At 38.8% G+C, this 17096-nt stretch overlaps 1 protein-coding gene across 6 annotated transcripts in view; it reads left to right on the top strand.

Moving 5' to 3' along the window:
* The window catches only part of NIPAL2 (NIPA like domain containing 2), a 75209-nt gene that overhangs the window by 51939 nt on the left and 6174 nt on the right, over positions 1-17096 (top strand). For all 6 annotated transcript variants that reach the window (XM_073893006.1, XM_073893005.1, XM_073893002.1 and 3 more), the window contains 3 exons: positions 4401-4497; positions 11783-11918; positions 13830-13918. In XM_073893006.1, the coding sequence (XP_073749107.1) occupies positions 4401-4497; positions 11783-11918; positions 13830-13918 (322 nt within the window). The remainder of the gene's footprint in view (positions 1-4400; positions 4498-11782; positions 11919-13829; positions 13919-17096) is intronic.

Raw genomic sequence — 17096 nt, 5'->3', positions numbered from 1 at the left:
TAGTCTCTCATGGTTCGTCTCCCCCTCCGATTCCCCCCACCTTCATTTTTCCCTTCCTACTATCTTCTTTTTTTTAAAATGTATAATGTATTATTTGTTTCAGAGGTACAGGTCTGTGATTCATCAGTCTTACACAATTCACAGCGCTCACCAACATCTGTTGTTTCTTGACTTGTTAATTTTATCCATTCTGACTGGTGTGAGGTGGTATCTCATTGAGGTTTTGATTTGGATTTCCCTGATGCCGAGCGATGTTGAGCACTTTTTCATGTGTCTGTTGGCCATTTGGATGTCTTCTTTGGAAAAATGTCTGTTCACGTCTTCTGCCCATTTCTTGATTGGATCATTTGTTCTTTGGGTGTTGAGTTTGATAAGTTCTTTATAGACTTTGGATACTAGCCCTTTATCTGATAAGTCATTTGCAAATATTTTCTCCCATTCTGTCGGTTGTCTTTTGGTTTTGTTGACTGTTTCTTTTGCTGTGCAAAAGCTTTTTATCTTGATGAAGTCCCAATAGTGCATTTTTGCCCTGGCTTCCCTTGCCTTTGGCGATGTTTCTAGGAAGAAATTGCTGTGGCTGAGGTCGAAGAGGTTGCTACCTGTGTTCTCCTTTGGGATTTTGAAGGACTCCTGTCTCACATTTAGGTCTTTCATCCATTTTGAGTCTATTTTTGTGTGTGGTGTAAGGAAATGGTCCAGTTTCATTCTTCTGCATGTGGCTGTCCAATTTTCTCAACACCATTTGTTGAAGAGACTGTCTTCTTTCCACTGGACATTCTTTCCTGCTTTGTCAAAGTTTGGTTGACCATAAATTTGAGGGTCCATTTCTGGGCTCTCTATTCTGTTCCATTGATCTATGTGTCTGTTTTTGTGCCAGTACCATACTGTCTTGATGATGACAGCTTTGTAATAGAGCATGAAGTCCAGAATTGTGATGCCACCAGCTTTGCTTTTCTTTTTCAACATTCCTCTGGCTATTTGGGGTCTTTCCTGTTTTCATACAAATTTTAGGATTATTCCATTTCTTTGAAAAAAGTTGATGGTATTTTGATAGGGATTGCATTAAATGTGTAGATTGCTCTAGGTAGCATTGATATTTTCACAATATTTGTTCTTCCAATCCATTAGCATGGAACGTTGGTTCCCCTGGAAAGACTTCAGGTACCAAAACCTAAGTTAGTTTCCTATTACTTCTGTAACAAATTGTCACCAGCTTAGTGTCTTAAAACAATACAGACTTCTTATCTTACAGTTTTGAAGGTCAGAAGTCCAACACGGGTCTCACTGAACTAAAATCAAGGTATTGACAGGGCCATATTCCTTGCTAGTGCCTCTGGAGGAGAAGCCATTTCCTTGCCTTTCCTAGCTACTAGGAATGCCACCAGCATTCCTTGACTCTGTTCTTTCTCACATCACATCTCTCTCTGACCAGGCCTGGGAAGATTCTCTGCTTTTTAGGACTCATACAATTACTTCAAACCCACTTGGATAATCCAAGATAATGTTCCCATCTCAAGGTCCATAGCCTTAATCACATCTCCAAAGCCCCTTTGCCATGTAAAGTAATATACACACAAGTGACAGAGATTAGAACATGGGCATCTTTGGAAGGCCATTATTCTGCCTACCAGACCTATATCGCTTAACCCCTCTGAGCCTTGGTTTCCTCATCTGTCAAATGGGGATAATAGTGCCTACCTCCTAAGGTTGTTGTGAGGATTCCATGAATTAGTGCAAGAATAGCACATGGTAAGCCTTCAGTAAGTGCTGTTATTATTTCTGACCTCTGAAGTAGCAATCAGCAAAGCAGCCTCTTCCCGGGTCCCAGCAACCTGTAGAAATCACAGCTGCTTTAATATTGGTGTTTTCAGAGAGGGAGAAAATATTGCTAGGGAAAAAAAACCCAACATGAATTCGTGCTGCTTGAATATTTTATTCCTGGGAGCTCTATGACCTCTTGCCACAAGACAGGACATAGGGCAACTACAGTCATTCTGAGTCACAGCAGCTCATGTTTTATTTATCTGGAGCCACAGAGATGGAATTTGGAAAAAAGTCATATGTGATATTTAGAACTGATAACTACCCTCATTTTCCCCCATTCACTCCCAAAAGTAATCATCCTCTTGCTAATAGATTTAGCTAACACGCTCTGTGCATTAGTGCAGGAAGAGCCTCTTTCTCTCCAGCAACGAATACAGGGGTCCCAAACGCTGCTGTGAGTCATTTGTAATTGTATCATGTGAGAAATGGAAGCCTGTGGTTGAAGCAGGGACAAAGCCGGCAGGGATATTTCTGTTAACAATTGAAGATCCGTACAGACATTGGGACACCCAATGTTTTGATGGCAGCTTTGGGGAAGGCAAAGTGATAGGAGTTTAATAGCTTTTGTAGCATGCCTTGATTAAATTAAAGGCCTGGCAAATAAGTCCTATAAGAAAAAGTTAAAGTAATTAGTTTAATTAACCAGGAAAAGACTGAGGGATGACTTAATCTTCCATATGAGATGAAAGGTTTTTAAATGAGGAAGATATGGTCCTGCTGCTTTCCGTGCCCACAGAGAATTAAAGGGAAAAAAAAACAAGCAAACTTTGAACTGAAACAGTAGAGATTCATGTTGATTTAGAGGAGGGCTCCATAAGTAAAATGCAGGCCTGAATGCAGTGAAGTCCCTAACTCTAGTAATTTTTAAGAAAAAAAATTAGTGGTGGTGTTTTTACATGTCTGATGTCAGAAAAGTAAACATTCATATTTATGATTTCAGTCCAGGGATACTGCCTCCTTGAAAAAAAAAAATAGCTTTACTTCAGGTTATCTGAAGGACTTCAAAAAAGAAACAATGTTAAAACAAAAATAAAACTGAGAACTCAAAATCACATTAGTATTTTCTTAAGGGTGGGAAAATTTTAGACATTCAGTCAATTAATATTTATTGAACACTCAGTTTATTAGACATTAGGTCTGTTTTTTGGCAAGTTGCTCGTAATAAATTTGAGGCGTCATTTATTCATGAATTCCATAAATACGGATTGAGTGACTGTCGGTGCCCAGGCACTGAAGACAGTAACAAAGAGGACAGATAAGGTCCCTGTTCTCATAGAACCCGTGTGTTAGTCAGGGAGACAGAAAAAAACCCATAAGTGCATGAACAGGAAGTAGTCCAGATGATGATAAAACTCTCTACAGTAGATAAGGGGTGGCTCTGCTAGATCAGAGTGGTCAGAGAAGATGTCTCGGAGGAGGTGATCTTTAAGCTGAAATTTGAGTGATTGGAAGGAGCCATTGTAGGGAGATCGGGGAAGGAGTATTCCAGGCAACTCCAGCAGTTAGTGCAAAGGCCCAAAGGCAGGAGCCATCTGAGCTTTGCAGAGCACTGGGGGGGAAGCCATCTGTGGCTGGCTCAGGTGGGCCATCCAGGATTTTATTCTTAATGTGATAGGAAACCGTAGGAGGTTTGAGCAAAGGAATGACTGGATTTAATATATATTTCTAATACATATATCATCCTGGATAAGTCTCATTAGCAGTGCACAGTGAAAAACCAGGAAGTAAAAACTAGTATGATTCTGCATGTATAAAGTCCATACACATGCAAAAATAAACAGGGTGCTGTTTGAGGATACATAAAAGGTAGTAAACTATAAAGAAAGTGAATAATAAACACAAAAATTCATTGTAGTGGTTGCTGGGGAGATCCTAGGAGGAGTGGAGAACAATTGGGGAGTGGTACGCAAGAGACCTCAGAGGTCTTGGCAGGTTCTCTCTCTCTGGCTGGGTGCAGGGCATGCGACTGCTTGTCATATTATATAAATACCTTATGTGTGTATCATATATGTTCTCTACGAATGACATATGTCATTATTCAAGTTGTGCTTTGACATGATTCCTCTGACTGCTGAGTGGCTGGATTGTAGAGGCAAGAGTCGAATCAGAGACAAATTGGAAGCTATTGCAGGGGTTAGGGAGAAGGTGGCAGGGAGTGGGGGAAAGGAAGGTGTTACCAGCTGGTGCAACGAGGTATGTATTGATGCCATTCATTGGGGGGTGAAGGCCCCAGGAAGGATAGGTGGGGAAGGAAGGCATTCAGGAGTTTAGCATTGCCCATATTTTGGGGATATGGCTATTAAACGTGCATGTGGAGATGCCTAGAAGATAGTTGGATAAATGAGACTGGAGTTGCCCATCTCAGGGTCATTGGCATATAGGTGAGGTTAGAGCTCTGGGTCTGGATGCCTGAGGCTCCTTATATTGTTCTCATATGTTTATAATTGTCTTAGGAACGCCAGTCACCCTCAGCTCTCATAGGAAAACTTGCAAAATCCGAAAGGGAAGTGTGGCATTCTGAAGACTTTGTATAAAATAATTTATAGTTTACTCTTTTTCATCTTTTTCATTTCTAGATTTTAGAAATATTAATTTTCTGCACTCTGCTATATTTCCATAAGAGAAAGGAAATGAAGCACATGGTGATACTGTTAACCCTGGTGGCACTTCTCGGTAAGGATGCGCTTTGTTTCCCAATTCTCTAATCTAGCCATGCGAAGTCAGGAAAGAGATTGGAAGGAGGCTCTTGAGCATTCATTCGATTCCTTTCTCGTTGTTTCTACTTTTCAACTCTGAACTGTAGTAATAAACCCAGTCTCAATTATGCAAATTATATTTTGCATGTCCATGGCTACAATTGGTATGTTTAATTCTTTTAAAAACATATGTAAGGGTTTTTACTTCTTGGTAATCTTATTTGCTGTCTGACAATTTGAGAATTGTCTTTCTTAGTATATAATTGAAAATTATTAAAAGAGGAACAAATGAATGATCCCAACTGAAACTTTTGTGTCAGGAATTACTTACCAAGACTGATCTTGTTTACATGTTTTAAAAAACTTTAATGAAATATGGCTAATAAGAAACGTAAATGTAAGCAGTATGATTTTCTTAAAAACATTTCTTTCATTCGTTGTTGAGCCACCCATCTCCTTTTTTTTCCAGAGTCATCTTATAAAATTTGAAAAGTGTTACTTCTATAAGCCCACTATATATATATTTTTTAAATCTACCCTCTCCCCTCCTCTCTCTCATATACACACACACACACACATACACACACACACACATACACACACACATACACACACACATACACACACTCTCATATACACACACACATACACACACTCACATACACACACTCACATACACACACTCTCATATAAATCAACACTAGGAGCTCTCACTAATCATTTGGAAAATTGCCTTTTTAAAGATTTATTTATAATGCTTCTTTTGCCTCTTCTTTGCAGATAAGATGATCCATACATCGTGTGTTGTTGGCTATGACTCTGTAGGTTATACTTACACCATTGGGACAGGCAGTGCTCATGTTAAGGAAGGGCTAGAGCTTTCATTTTTTTTCATTTCACGAGCTAATTCTCTCCTTTGAATTGGAAGATTTGTATTTGTGGTAGTTACTTATAGAAACAAATTTGTACTATGTTCAGGTATGCTATTGATCAAAAGAACAGAAAAAGAACTTTATATTTGTTTCTTTCCGAATTACCAGATAGGGAGAACAAAAGCAAACAACTGAGAGACAAAATGTGTAGTATATAGGAAAATATTGAAAACAAAGGAAATTTTAAATAGGAAAATAAGATAACAGTATTAAGATCATACACATCAGTTATGATCATAAATGCAAATGGGGTAAATTTACCTGGTAATAAAGATTTCCAAATTGGACTTCAGAAAAATTCCCAGCCTGATTTTGAAAAGGATTCTGAAATTGGATTCAGCCAGTGTTCTCTGGTTCAGATCTGTGAGAGTTGTAGAAATAGTGTCCTTTCTGACTGGCCCTTGCTGGTTGTGAAATACTTTGGCTTCATACATAAATGTCATCTAAAACAAAGTAACTCTGTTTGAAAGTAAAAGAAAGCAGAAGGCCATACTATTACTATCTAAGTTAAAATCAAGGCGGAAGCATTAAATGCAGCAGAGGCTCCTGGAAGCCCCACATTAGTATTTAGCTGCTCAGCATGGTGGGCCTGGGGGGTGAGGGGGGAGACACCAAGGCCGGGAGGCCTCAGGAGACTCGGGCAGCCGCTCTTTTGAAAACGACATTAACAGAAATATGAGAGGAGGAGAAACTTCTCTTAGCTCGTGGAAGGTAGGTAGACAGAAAGATATGTAAGGATAGAGGAATGAGTCCTTAATTTTGATCTAATGTTGAACTCTAAATTCTGGAAAACAGACCACACACCTGCTTTCAAGTGCCTGTGTGACATTTACAGAAGTTAATCGTGTCATTGGCCACAAAGAAATCCTTGATAAAGTCCAGGAAGTTGAAATAGTACAGACCACATTCTTAGATCACAGTGAAAGAAAAACAGAAAATAATAACAAAAATAGAAACAAGTAAAACCGTAACATCTGGAAATGTTAACACTACTCTTAAACTGCAGCTGGGCCCAAGTAGAAACCAAGATTTCATTGCAGCATATATTTTAAAAATTATTATGAAAACACTTACTATTAAGCCTATAGTTTATGACTAATGCTGTATTCAGAAGGAAATTCATTACTTTAAATGTAAGTCAAGCATTCCACTCAAAAAGTTAGGGAAGAAAAACACTGAAATAAAGCTGAGGCGAGCAGAAAGGAGCAATTAATAAAGGTAAAAAAATAATGAAATAGAGAAGAGAAAAGCAATGGATTGATAAATAAACCCAAGAATCTGTTATTCTTAAAAGACATTACAATAGATCCTCCATAAGACCAAAAAAAAAATCTCAAATACCCAAAGTTAGAAATAAAATTGAAAACAAATATGAAAACTTGGTTAAATAAAGGAAAATAACTATGGAGGAAATAGAAGCTACATCCTGAAAAGAACCAGGACTGCATACTTTTACTTTCAACCTAGACAGTAATGCCTTTAAATCTTTAAGAAACAGATTATTCTGATGTTGTTCAAACTATTTGAGTACATAAGAAGAAAGCTTTCACCTTTTTTTTTTTACATAATCAGTATAAATACTGATCCCAAACACCACACATAAAGAATACCATGAACTAATTTCACTACTGAATATTACTGTAAAAGTCTCTAATAAAAAGAGGTAGGTAGAATCCAGGAAAAAAAAAATCATTCTTCACTTAAGACCAAGTGGTCTTAATGAAACTGGTTCTTTTTTCTTTGTAACACTTACAATAATTTGTACTTGCATAGTCTACTCATATATGTATATTCTGGTATGAACTCATCTCCCCCACCCGATTAGTTCTATGAGGACGCAGTCATGTCTGTTCTAGTGACACTGTATATAATTACCTAGAACTGAGGACAGTGAGTGCAAAGTAAACATTTTGAATTAACTGAATTAATTATGGGAATGAAAGGATGGTTCTTTAAGAAATCCATTAACATAGTTCATCATGTTAATGACTCGGAAGGGAAATATCATGTAAATCAATGCTGAAAAGACATGTTAAAGTTTAATATCCATTGCTAATAAAGAATTCGAAATGCAATCGGAATAGAAATATCTGTGTATTAACAACATGTTTCTCTCTTTTTAATAATTTTCACTTTATTGGGAAATATTGACACATATAGTGTATATATCTAATTGTACACATGATAATTTGATATGCATATACATTGTAGAGTGATTACCGAGCTCAAGATATAATGAACATATTTATCACCTCGTATGGTTAATATAGTTCACTGTTTTGTGTGTGTGCAGTGAGAATGCTCAGCAACCTTGGAGTACACAGTACCGCGTTATTAACTGTAGTCACCATGCTCGTCTTAGATCCTCAGAACTTAACTCTTCTTAAACTAAACATTTGGACCCTTCGACTTACATCACCCCGTCTGCCCCTATCCCCAGCCCCTGACAACCACCATTCTATTCTCTGTCTCTATGACACTGGAAGAATGTATTTCTCTCTCTCTCTTTTTTTTTAAAGATTTTATTTATTTGACAGAGAGAGACACAGCGAGAGAGGGAACACAAGCAGGGGGGAGTGGGAGAGGGAGAAGCAGGCTTCCCGCTAAGCAGGGAGCCCGATGTGGGACTCTATCCCAGGACCCTGAGATCATGACCTGAGCCAAAGGAAGATGCTTAACGACTGAGCCACCCAGGTACCCCAAGAACATATTTCTCTTAACCCAAAAGCTGGAGCACACCCATTGGTGAAAACCAGAAATGTTCTCACTACAGTAAAAAAAGGGAAAAAGGTATCCACTCTTCACTTTATACTTACCTGTGCTGGCTGGGCATTTTACAATGATCAGTAATGACTTTTACAAGAAAAAAATGATTGTGAAAATCATGTAGCAGCTTTGAAAAATATGTATAGTGTCAGGTTAAATGAAAAAGTAGCACACAATAGTGTACCTACCTTTGCTGTGATTAAAAGCACACATGGGTATTAAGGAGGACACGTACTGCATGGAGCAGTGGGTGTTATACGAAAATAATGAATCATGGAACACTACATCAAAAACTAATGATGTATGGTATGGTGAGTAACATAACATAATAAAATAAAGTAAAATTTAAAAAAAAAAAGCACGCATGAGGCGTACACTGGAAATGAATGAGAGGCAGTAGGCAGGTGGATTTTTCTTTTACTTTATTGTTAACATAATATTGTTTGTGTGACAAATTAAAAAATGAACTAAAAAAGAAAACAAAGTGAGTGAGGGCAACTGGGAAGAAAGAGATCTGGGTTCTGGTGCCCCATGCTTGTGGCTGCAATCTGCTTTCTTTTTCTTTTTTTTTAAAGATTTTGTTTATTTATTTGACAGAGAGAGACAGCGAGAGAGGGAACACAAGCAGGGTCCCCGCTGAGCAAGGAGCCCAACGTGGGGCTCAATCCCAGGACCCTGGGATCATGACCTGAGCCGAAGGCAGACGCTTAATGACTGAGCCACCCAGGTGCCCTTGCAATCTTCTTTCTTAAAGGAGTCTTAAGACTCCCAGCAGAATGCTCAGCTGATCAGGAAGCTGGAAAGCTAGGAGGTCCTTCTCTCTGCTCTGCATACTCAGATTAGAGAAGCCAAATTAATAAATGAAATATTGATGGCTCTAATAAGGAGACATTGATGGCAATTTGGGAAAGTCTCTGGAAGGAGCATTTGATGAAGTAGGAGGGAACTGAGAAGGCCAGATTTCAAACACAGGTCAGCTATGTCAGGTAAAAATAGTATGCTCTAATGTCTATTGTTGAGAAATAAGAGATTCATCAAGAAAAACATAAAAATCCATGTAAATGGGAGTGTGACTGGTACTCTATAGAAGGTGGCTTGCCAGTGTATTTCAGAAGAACAGCAGCTGTTAACAAAGTCCCCGTTAGGTGATTTTCCTAGGGCAATTGGCAGAGTGGCATGCAAAGATTTGTGTTCAGGAATATTTATCACAGCCTCATTTTTAATACCAAAAAAAAAAGGATGCAACCTAAATATGCAAAAATAGGGAATTGCCAAGATAAAGTATACACTGATGCAAAGGCATACTCCACAGCTGATGAAAATCATGCTTTAGAAGAATATTTAATGGCATAGAAAAATACTTAATGGCAATTGAAAATAGGTTCCTAAATAGTATATACTGTATGATTCATATGTTACAATATATTCATACTTAGAGACAGAAAAATAGCTACAAAGAAATATTCCCAAATGTTAAAAATGATTTGGGGATGAGTGTTGAGATTACAGGTGATTTTCATTTTTCTTTCCAGGCTTTTCTGCATTTTCCAAATTCTCTTAAAGGAACATGTAAACTTTTATAGCTTAAAAAAATGAGTTTAAAGATTATTCATAATCCCAGTGCCTAGAGATAGCCACTGATAGCATCTTGGTGTAGTTTCTTCTAGCATTTTTCCTAGACTTTTTTTCTGTATATAAAAAGAGAAGATACATACTTTATATTTTTATATATATGTTAGAATGATACTGCGTTAAATTTTGTATTTTCACCTGTCTTCATTAACCACACGCCCACCCAAAAATAAAACGGAAATACTTGTCACCAGCCTAGAAGTAACTTGCAGAGTTACAATAGAGTTATTAATCAGTTGGTGATTGTACATGCTTTGAAAATACAGTGATTAACTATAGCAAGCCGATAGTTGGTTTAGCTGTTTAATAAAAAAGTCTACTTTTGTTTTTGTTTTGCGGTTAAGTATAATTTAACATCAGATGGTAGTTGCATTAGATGACCTTGAAGGGCCTTTGCAATCCGAAGGTTGTGAGGCTAATGGAACGGTGTGTTCAACTCCTTCCCATTAGTGATCCCTTTGGGAAACCTGGCTGTTCGGACCACAAGACCATAACCACATTGTGCTCAATTTCAAGCAAAATTTTGAGGAGGAAACCAAGGTCCCTTAAGAGCTAACCCTACAAACTCAAACCATCAAGTGACACACATCACCGCAGATATTTAAAATTCCTAGATTAGCTAAGGTATGACTATTGTCATAATCTATAGAAAACATGTAAAATGATGAGGTCAAAAGACATTTTGAGATGAAGAGGAGCCTGGTTGTAAGGACCTCTTTGTTCAGATTTGGGGTTTGTTTTTAGAATTTATCGACTGTTCTCTGTTAATTATGACTCTTAATGGAAAGAAAATGTCTAATTTGGAAGTGTGGCATGGTACTCTTCAAATTAAAGTATATTTTCAGTTTTTGGAAAGGAGATTATGGGAGGCTTTCCCTGGTTAGCCATCAGCTGCTATTTTAAACTGATTTTATATATACATATAAAATATATGAAAGCTAAAATATTCAAAAGCTAAAAGGGATAAAGCCCAGATATATTATGACCAAGTAGACCAACAGCACCAAAGACAATGTTTCTCCTTCACATTGCCTTTGATTATAGTTATTTGATTTCATGTAAAAATTATTTTTCACTTTCTGTAGGTTTCAGCTAAGTTATGGAATTATATGCAACATTAAATGAACAAAAACAAAAAGAAAACATGATTTTCTTCCTACAGAGACATGATGCTTCTAGGAAATGCTTCATTGCTTTCATGTTATAACTTATCAAGTCACTTCGTTGCTATTTGGGACCTATGTAAAACTTGTTCTCCTATGGATATGTTCCTCTTTAGCATAGAGAATAGACATTGCTTATGTAAACCTTAGATTTTATGGTTGACTCTGAGAAATGCATGCTCAGCTCTGGTCCTGCTTCCTATTACTGTCTTTGTAAAAAAATATATATTTGTTTCATGAAACTTCTAGGCATTTATGAACAAAAAAGCTCATACAGAGACTCAGGACAACTCTTAGCAAACTCACAGAGTGAGCTACCTTCCACACTCTGGTTTTCTCATGTGTTTGGCTTTAAATTTTTTCAGTATAGTTTAATAGTTATTTTCCCCTTCGTGTCACATGGACTGTCTGACTTTTCTTCTCTCCCCCCTTCATTGTTTTCTGCTCTCCCATCTCCTAGTAATTATAAACTCTGCAGCATCCTTTCAACAGTAAGGGCTGGAAAATAAGTATCTTGCCGCAAAGATAAAAAAGCACCCTGTCGCACAGCAGATCTTTAGCTGATTTAAGCAAAATCAGAGTCCAGCGCGGCTTCGGGCGAGAGAGCTACTGGTTGTCTGGCACCCCGTCCTACCATCACCTCACTCGAGCCTGCATTCCGAAAGCATAATGGGGGTTATTGACGGCTCCACTGTGCAAACTGGAGATATTTGTTTGTGATTCTGTCTCAAAGATGTATTTTATTTGTGTTTCTTGTTTTCTTTTTCAGCCTCGCTGACGGTTATCTCAGTAAAAGCAGTCTCAGGCATGATCACTTTTTCTGTGACGGATAAAATGCAACTAACTTATCCCATCTTCTATATCATGTTTATCATCATGATCGCATCTTGTATTTTCCAAGTCAAGTAAGTTAGCTTCTGCATACTCACTCATCTTTCAACATTCCTGTGCTTCTCTGAGCATTAATCTTTATTGGCGTCTGTTGATAATTAAAATGAGGTGCAACTGATTTCTAAAGGTGAAGGGTCTACAGCTTATCCTCAGCCAGCATGCCTCACTTTATCCTCCGTGTCCAATAATAAGTTTTTTTTTTTTTTCACTGAGCATTGCCTTCATGTCTTGTGAGTTCTAAAGTATGGCCATAATCTAGCTAAGTGCACTGTGATACTTTCCTGATGCTCTTCTGCTTGTAATTAATATCCATCGTACGCAGGTTGTCATTAGCAATAAATCAAAGGGGCAGGTCCACATCCAGGATTTCATTCTAAATATAGGAAATACATGAACCCTTCACCTTCATCCTTAGCTCATGCTCATTAATTGCCCAGGGATGGACAAAACCAGACGTTTGGCTGGGAGGGAAATCCTTTCCCCAGAACTTTGCATCATTGGCCAGAATTTTCTTTGTACCCCTGGGATGGCGGAATGATTGTTTTATGTTTCTCTGGGGGCCTAATAGTGGTGACATGGAACATTTTAAATTTCTGTTCTTCTCTCCCCCCCACCTCCATCTGCTCCAGTCACTTCCCCTCCATTTCACATCGTGATTATGGCTTTGCCTGCGAGGCTGTCTTTAGTCAGCCAGGAAGTTTTCTGTTTATCCCAAAATGCTGTGCAAAAGCACCATCCCAGTGTCAGCTGGGAAATCAGAGCCTACACTCAGGAAGAGAGTGCTCCTCTCCGCAGGCGCTGGCAGTCAAGTCTAATAGCCGCGGGGCGGACATGGGCCCTGTTGCAAGGAATGTGGACAATGACTGGAGAACCCCAGTGCTTGGTCACTGTTTCACTTGTCATTTCCTTATGAGAATGAGTGTGTTTCTCAGGCTTGGCCCTCGCTACTTTCTTTCATCTCCCTTTCTTCTTCTGAGTTCATCAGCACTGCTAGAATATCTTTTGGAGTTTCGAGATGAGCATTGTTACCTTTCAACTCCGCTTTATGGATTTCAGTGGCAGGTAGAGCTGAAGGTACCCTGCATTTTCCTATCCCCCTTGTTCTAGTCCCTGCCTCTGCCACACTGGAGCTACGGTGAACGCACTAGAACCGTAGGACTGGCCACCCAGCGAAACCGCCCAAGGAGGTGTGTTTGTTCATAGATAACGTACATATATATATATATATACACACACGCACATGTATACATACGTAAGTGTGTGCACATGGGCACATGTGTACACACACACGCTCAGGCACATCGGGGCTCTACCCACAGAACATTTTTTTTCAGTTGTGCTAGAATAGGAGCTGAACTTTTTTTTTTTTTTTAATTGTCCAGTTGGTGTCAGTGACAGGGCAGTGCATCTTCCTTGGGGGAGCTGGAATCACGCTGGTGGCCAGAGTGAGACACTGAGCTCTCACATGTGCTCTGCAGCTGGCGTCCTGAGCATTGTTTTCCAAACGTTAAACATTCCTTCACTTCTCCATCTTCTTTCTTGGCACGTGGCATGTCAATGGATAGCTATACTATTCCCCAGATATGCTATTTAACAGATTCTAGGGTCTATTCTAATGAATCAGCTCCAGTGTGATACTGGTCCAGCAGCTTGAATCGCTTCCAACTCAAACTTCTGTGGCCTCAGAATATGATTAATTGCTTTTCATTGTTACTGTTGTTGGTTTAAACAGACCATAAAACCTGACATCTGATCTCATACATCAGATGCATATAAGCTATGACTGCTGATTGGAAATGCCCTTTTACTGCACTTCCTCTCCCTTTGTAGTTGTAGCTTAAGGACATGCATTTCTTGATGTTATTGTTAACTTATGGCTGAGCGTCTCTTAAAGCCAGGGCTCCAGTAAGTGCCTTCTGCTCTAGGTTCCTGAATCAAGCCACGAAACTCTACGGTACAACGACGGTGGTGCCGGTCAACCATATTTTCTTTACGACCAGTGCCATTATTGCAGGTGAGCTTTGGCTTTCTATCCTCAGGTGATTCTACCCCCACACCAGACATAAATCAAGTTTCTGTCTGAGTAAATGAGACAATCAAGGAATCTTGAGGTTATAAGGAACTGTGTAGCCCACGTCATATCATCCTCACCTCCACCCAGGACTGAATTTCCTCCATAACGTCCCCTAGGATGGGTTATTCTGCTTTGTGTGAAGGCTCCCCAGGGTTCTCTGTCCCCAGAGATAGCGCAGTTCTGTTTTGGATCACTCTAATTATTTGGAGAGCTTGAATTATTAGAAAGTGTTTCCTTATACTGGCCTTGAAACTAGCCTCCCTGTGAATTCAAGACTCTCATTTTAGTTCTGCTTTCTGGAGTCTTCTCCTTGCCAGCCCTTCTGATAATCAAAGCAGCTGAAGGGTCCTCTTGTGTCTTCTCTCTGGACCAAACATCCCTATTTCCATGAATTCTTCCCTCCCTGTCCCTCACTGCCTTGATCAGAGAGAGGGGTCCAAAACTGAATCCGAAACTGAACCCAGTGTTCCAGGGAAGGCCAAGCAGATGAGCATAGAAACTATTATCCTTGCTGCTCTGACCTCTGTTTTTCTGCTATTATAGTTCTTCGGTATTTACTGACAATTATATATATATATATATATATATATATATATATATATATATATATGAGACACAATAGTGTTCTTAAAAAAGCACAAATTTGAAAATTGATCCAAATCAAAATACAGTAGATTCCGGTATCTCACTCCTAAGTTTAGTACTGGTGTGGCCTAGTTTACTGGCTTATTGGATATATTTACTACCTTCTCATATTGGAAGTTCATTTCCCAAAGCAAAATTTATGCATTTTGGAAGCAATTAAGGATTATGTTCCCTAATTGGCACATCTTTCTTATTTCATGGCAAACAATGTGACTGCTAGTGGACAGTTTTTAAGAGTAATTGATGCATTTGTTTTATTTCCCAAAATTGAACCTTACTTTTAAAGAGAAAGATCATATACCAAGACATCTGATTTTTTTTAGCATTTTATGCTTGTTGACAAAAGAAAGTAAGAAAAGATTGCACATTTGTGTGCCCTAGAATTACTAGAAAAAAATTAATAGGGCCAAAAAGAGTTGCAGGCACGACATATGTCCTAATAGTTAATGTTGTAAAGATGTATAAATAAAAGGTAGTTCCCTTGAAAAGAACATTTTGTAGGAGGACCAACAGAGCTGGAATCTCAATACTCAACACACCAAGTAATTGATGAGTCAGGGAGGCTGGAGCTTTCTGGGAGCGATCATTCATCTGCTGTTGCTGAAGTGTGAAATGGAGATGAAGCTTCTTGACTAACTTTCCCTTTTTGCCCCCATCAAAAAGTCTAGCTTAAGATTGAAATGCAATACCATATTTTTCCTAGAAACTAGTAAGGTTTCTGTTTTGTTCTTTTTATTGCTATAATAACTGATGCCCACAAGGCATGACAGGTGCTCTCGTGGAGTTGGGTGGCATGGACCGCCCTCCTAGAGCTCAGTTTCATAGAGAGCCTGAAAAATGTTTCTATTCTCTGATCCTACAGCTCAACAACAACAACAACAAAAATAACCCAATCTAAAGCTGGGCAAAGTCCTTGAATAGACAGTTCTCCAGAGAAGATGTACAAATAACCAATAAGCACATGAAAAGATGCTCAACATCATTAATCCTTAGGGAAATTTAAGTCAAAACCATGAGGAGATACCACCTTATACCCATTAGGATGGCTACTAGCAAAAACAAAACAACAAGAACAACAACAAAATTAACAAGTATTGCTGAGGATGTGGAAAAATTTGAATTCTATGCACTGTTGGCGGGCATGTAAAATGGAGTAGCCACTATGGAAAACACTATGGCAGTTCCTCCAAACATTAAACATAGAATTACCATGTAGTCCAGCAATTGCACTTCTGGGCACATATCCGAAAGAATCAAAAGCAAGGACACGAAGAGATACCTGTATGCCTGGGTGATAACAGCATTATTCACAATAGCCAAAAGGTGGAAGCAATTCAGATGTCCATCAATAGATGAGTAGAAAGAGAAAATGTGGTATGTCATACAATGTAATATTATTCAGCCTTAAAAAGGAAGGAAATTCTAACCCATGCGACAACATGGATGAACCTTGAGGACATTATGCTGAGTGACATAAGCCGGTCATAAAAAGACCAATGCTGTATGATTGCACCTATATGAGGTATCTGGCATAGTCAGACTTACAGAAATGGGCAGCAGAGTAGTGATTGCCAGAGGCTGGAGGAGGGGCAAATGGGGAGTTGTCCTTTAATGGGTATGGACTTCCAGTGTGGCCAAGTGAGAAAGGTCTGGAGATTAGTTGCTCAACAGTGTGAATATACTTCGCACAACAACTGCAAACTTAAAAATGGTTATGATGGTAAACTTTAGGTTATTTGTATTTTACTACAAATTTTTTTAAAGATTTTATTTATTTATTTATTTATTTATTTGTCAGAGAGAGCACAAGCAGGGAGGAGGGTCAGAGGGAGAGGGAGAAGCAGGCTCCCCGCTGAGTAGGGAGCCCGATGCAGGGCTCGATCCCAGGACCCTGAGATCATGACCTGAGCTGAAGGCAGATGCTTAACCGACTGGGCCACCCAGGCATCCCTTTACTACAAATTTTTAAAAAAGATGTTTCTATTCTTTACAAAAGAAATTCTGCTTTAAGGGGCAATAACAAGAAAAATCCTAAAATACTGAGAAAAAAAGAAATGTACAAAGAAGTTTATTGCTACTTGACTAAAACAAAAAAATTTCAAAACAACTTAAAATGCCCTTAGAGAAATGAATATTATGGTACATCTGCTTAGGATAACATGGGAACATTAAAATGATTACAAGGAAGTATGCAATAACATGGAAGAATGCTCTCAAAATGTTTATCCACTCGACAAATATTTATTAGAACTGGACGTGGCTTCTGCCTGAACGAGGTTTATTCTCTAGGTGAGGAGATGGGCTTCTGAGAGTGCTCCTTGGGTATAGGACTCTGGCTTGTCCATCATGGTAGCCACAGCACCTCGCATCGTGGCAGGCACGTAGGACTCCATAAATATTTGTCAGCTGACTAGCCAGGCTAACACCACACACACACACACACACACACACACACACACACACACACACACAC

The sequence above is a fragment of the Callorhinus ursinus genome, unplaced genomic scaffold (assembly GCF_003265705.2).
Source record: "Callorhinus ursinus isolate GAN/ISIS: 27379988/994484 unplaced genomic scaffold, GSC_fseal_2.0 scaffold5, whole genome shotgun sequence".
Classification (NCBI taxonomy): domain Eukaryota; kingdom Metazoa; phylum Chordata; class Mammalia; order Carnivora; family Otariidae; genus Callorhinus; species Callorhinus ursinus.
This window is presented reverse-complemented; position numbering and strand designations above follow the sequence as displayed.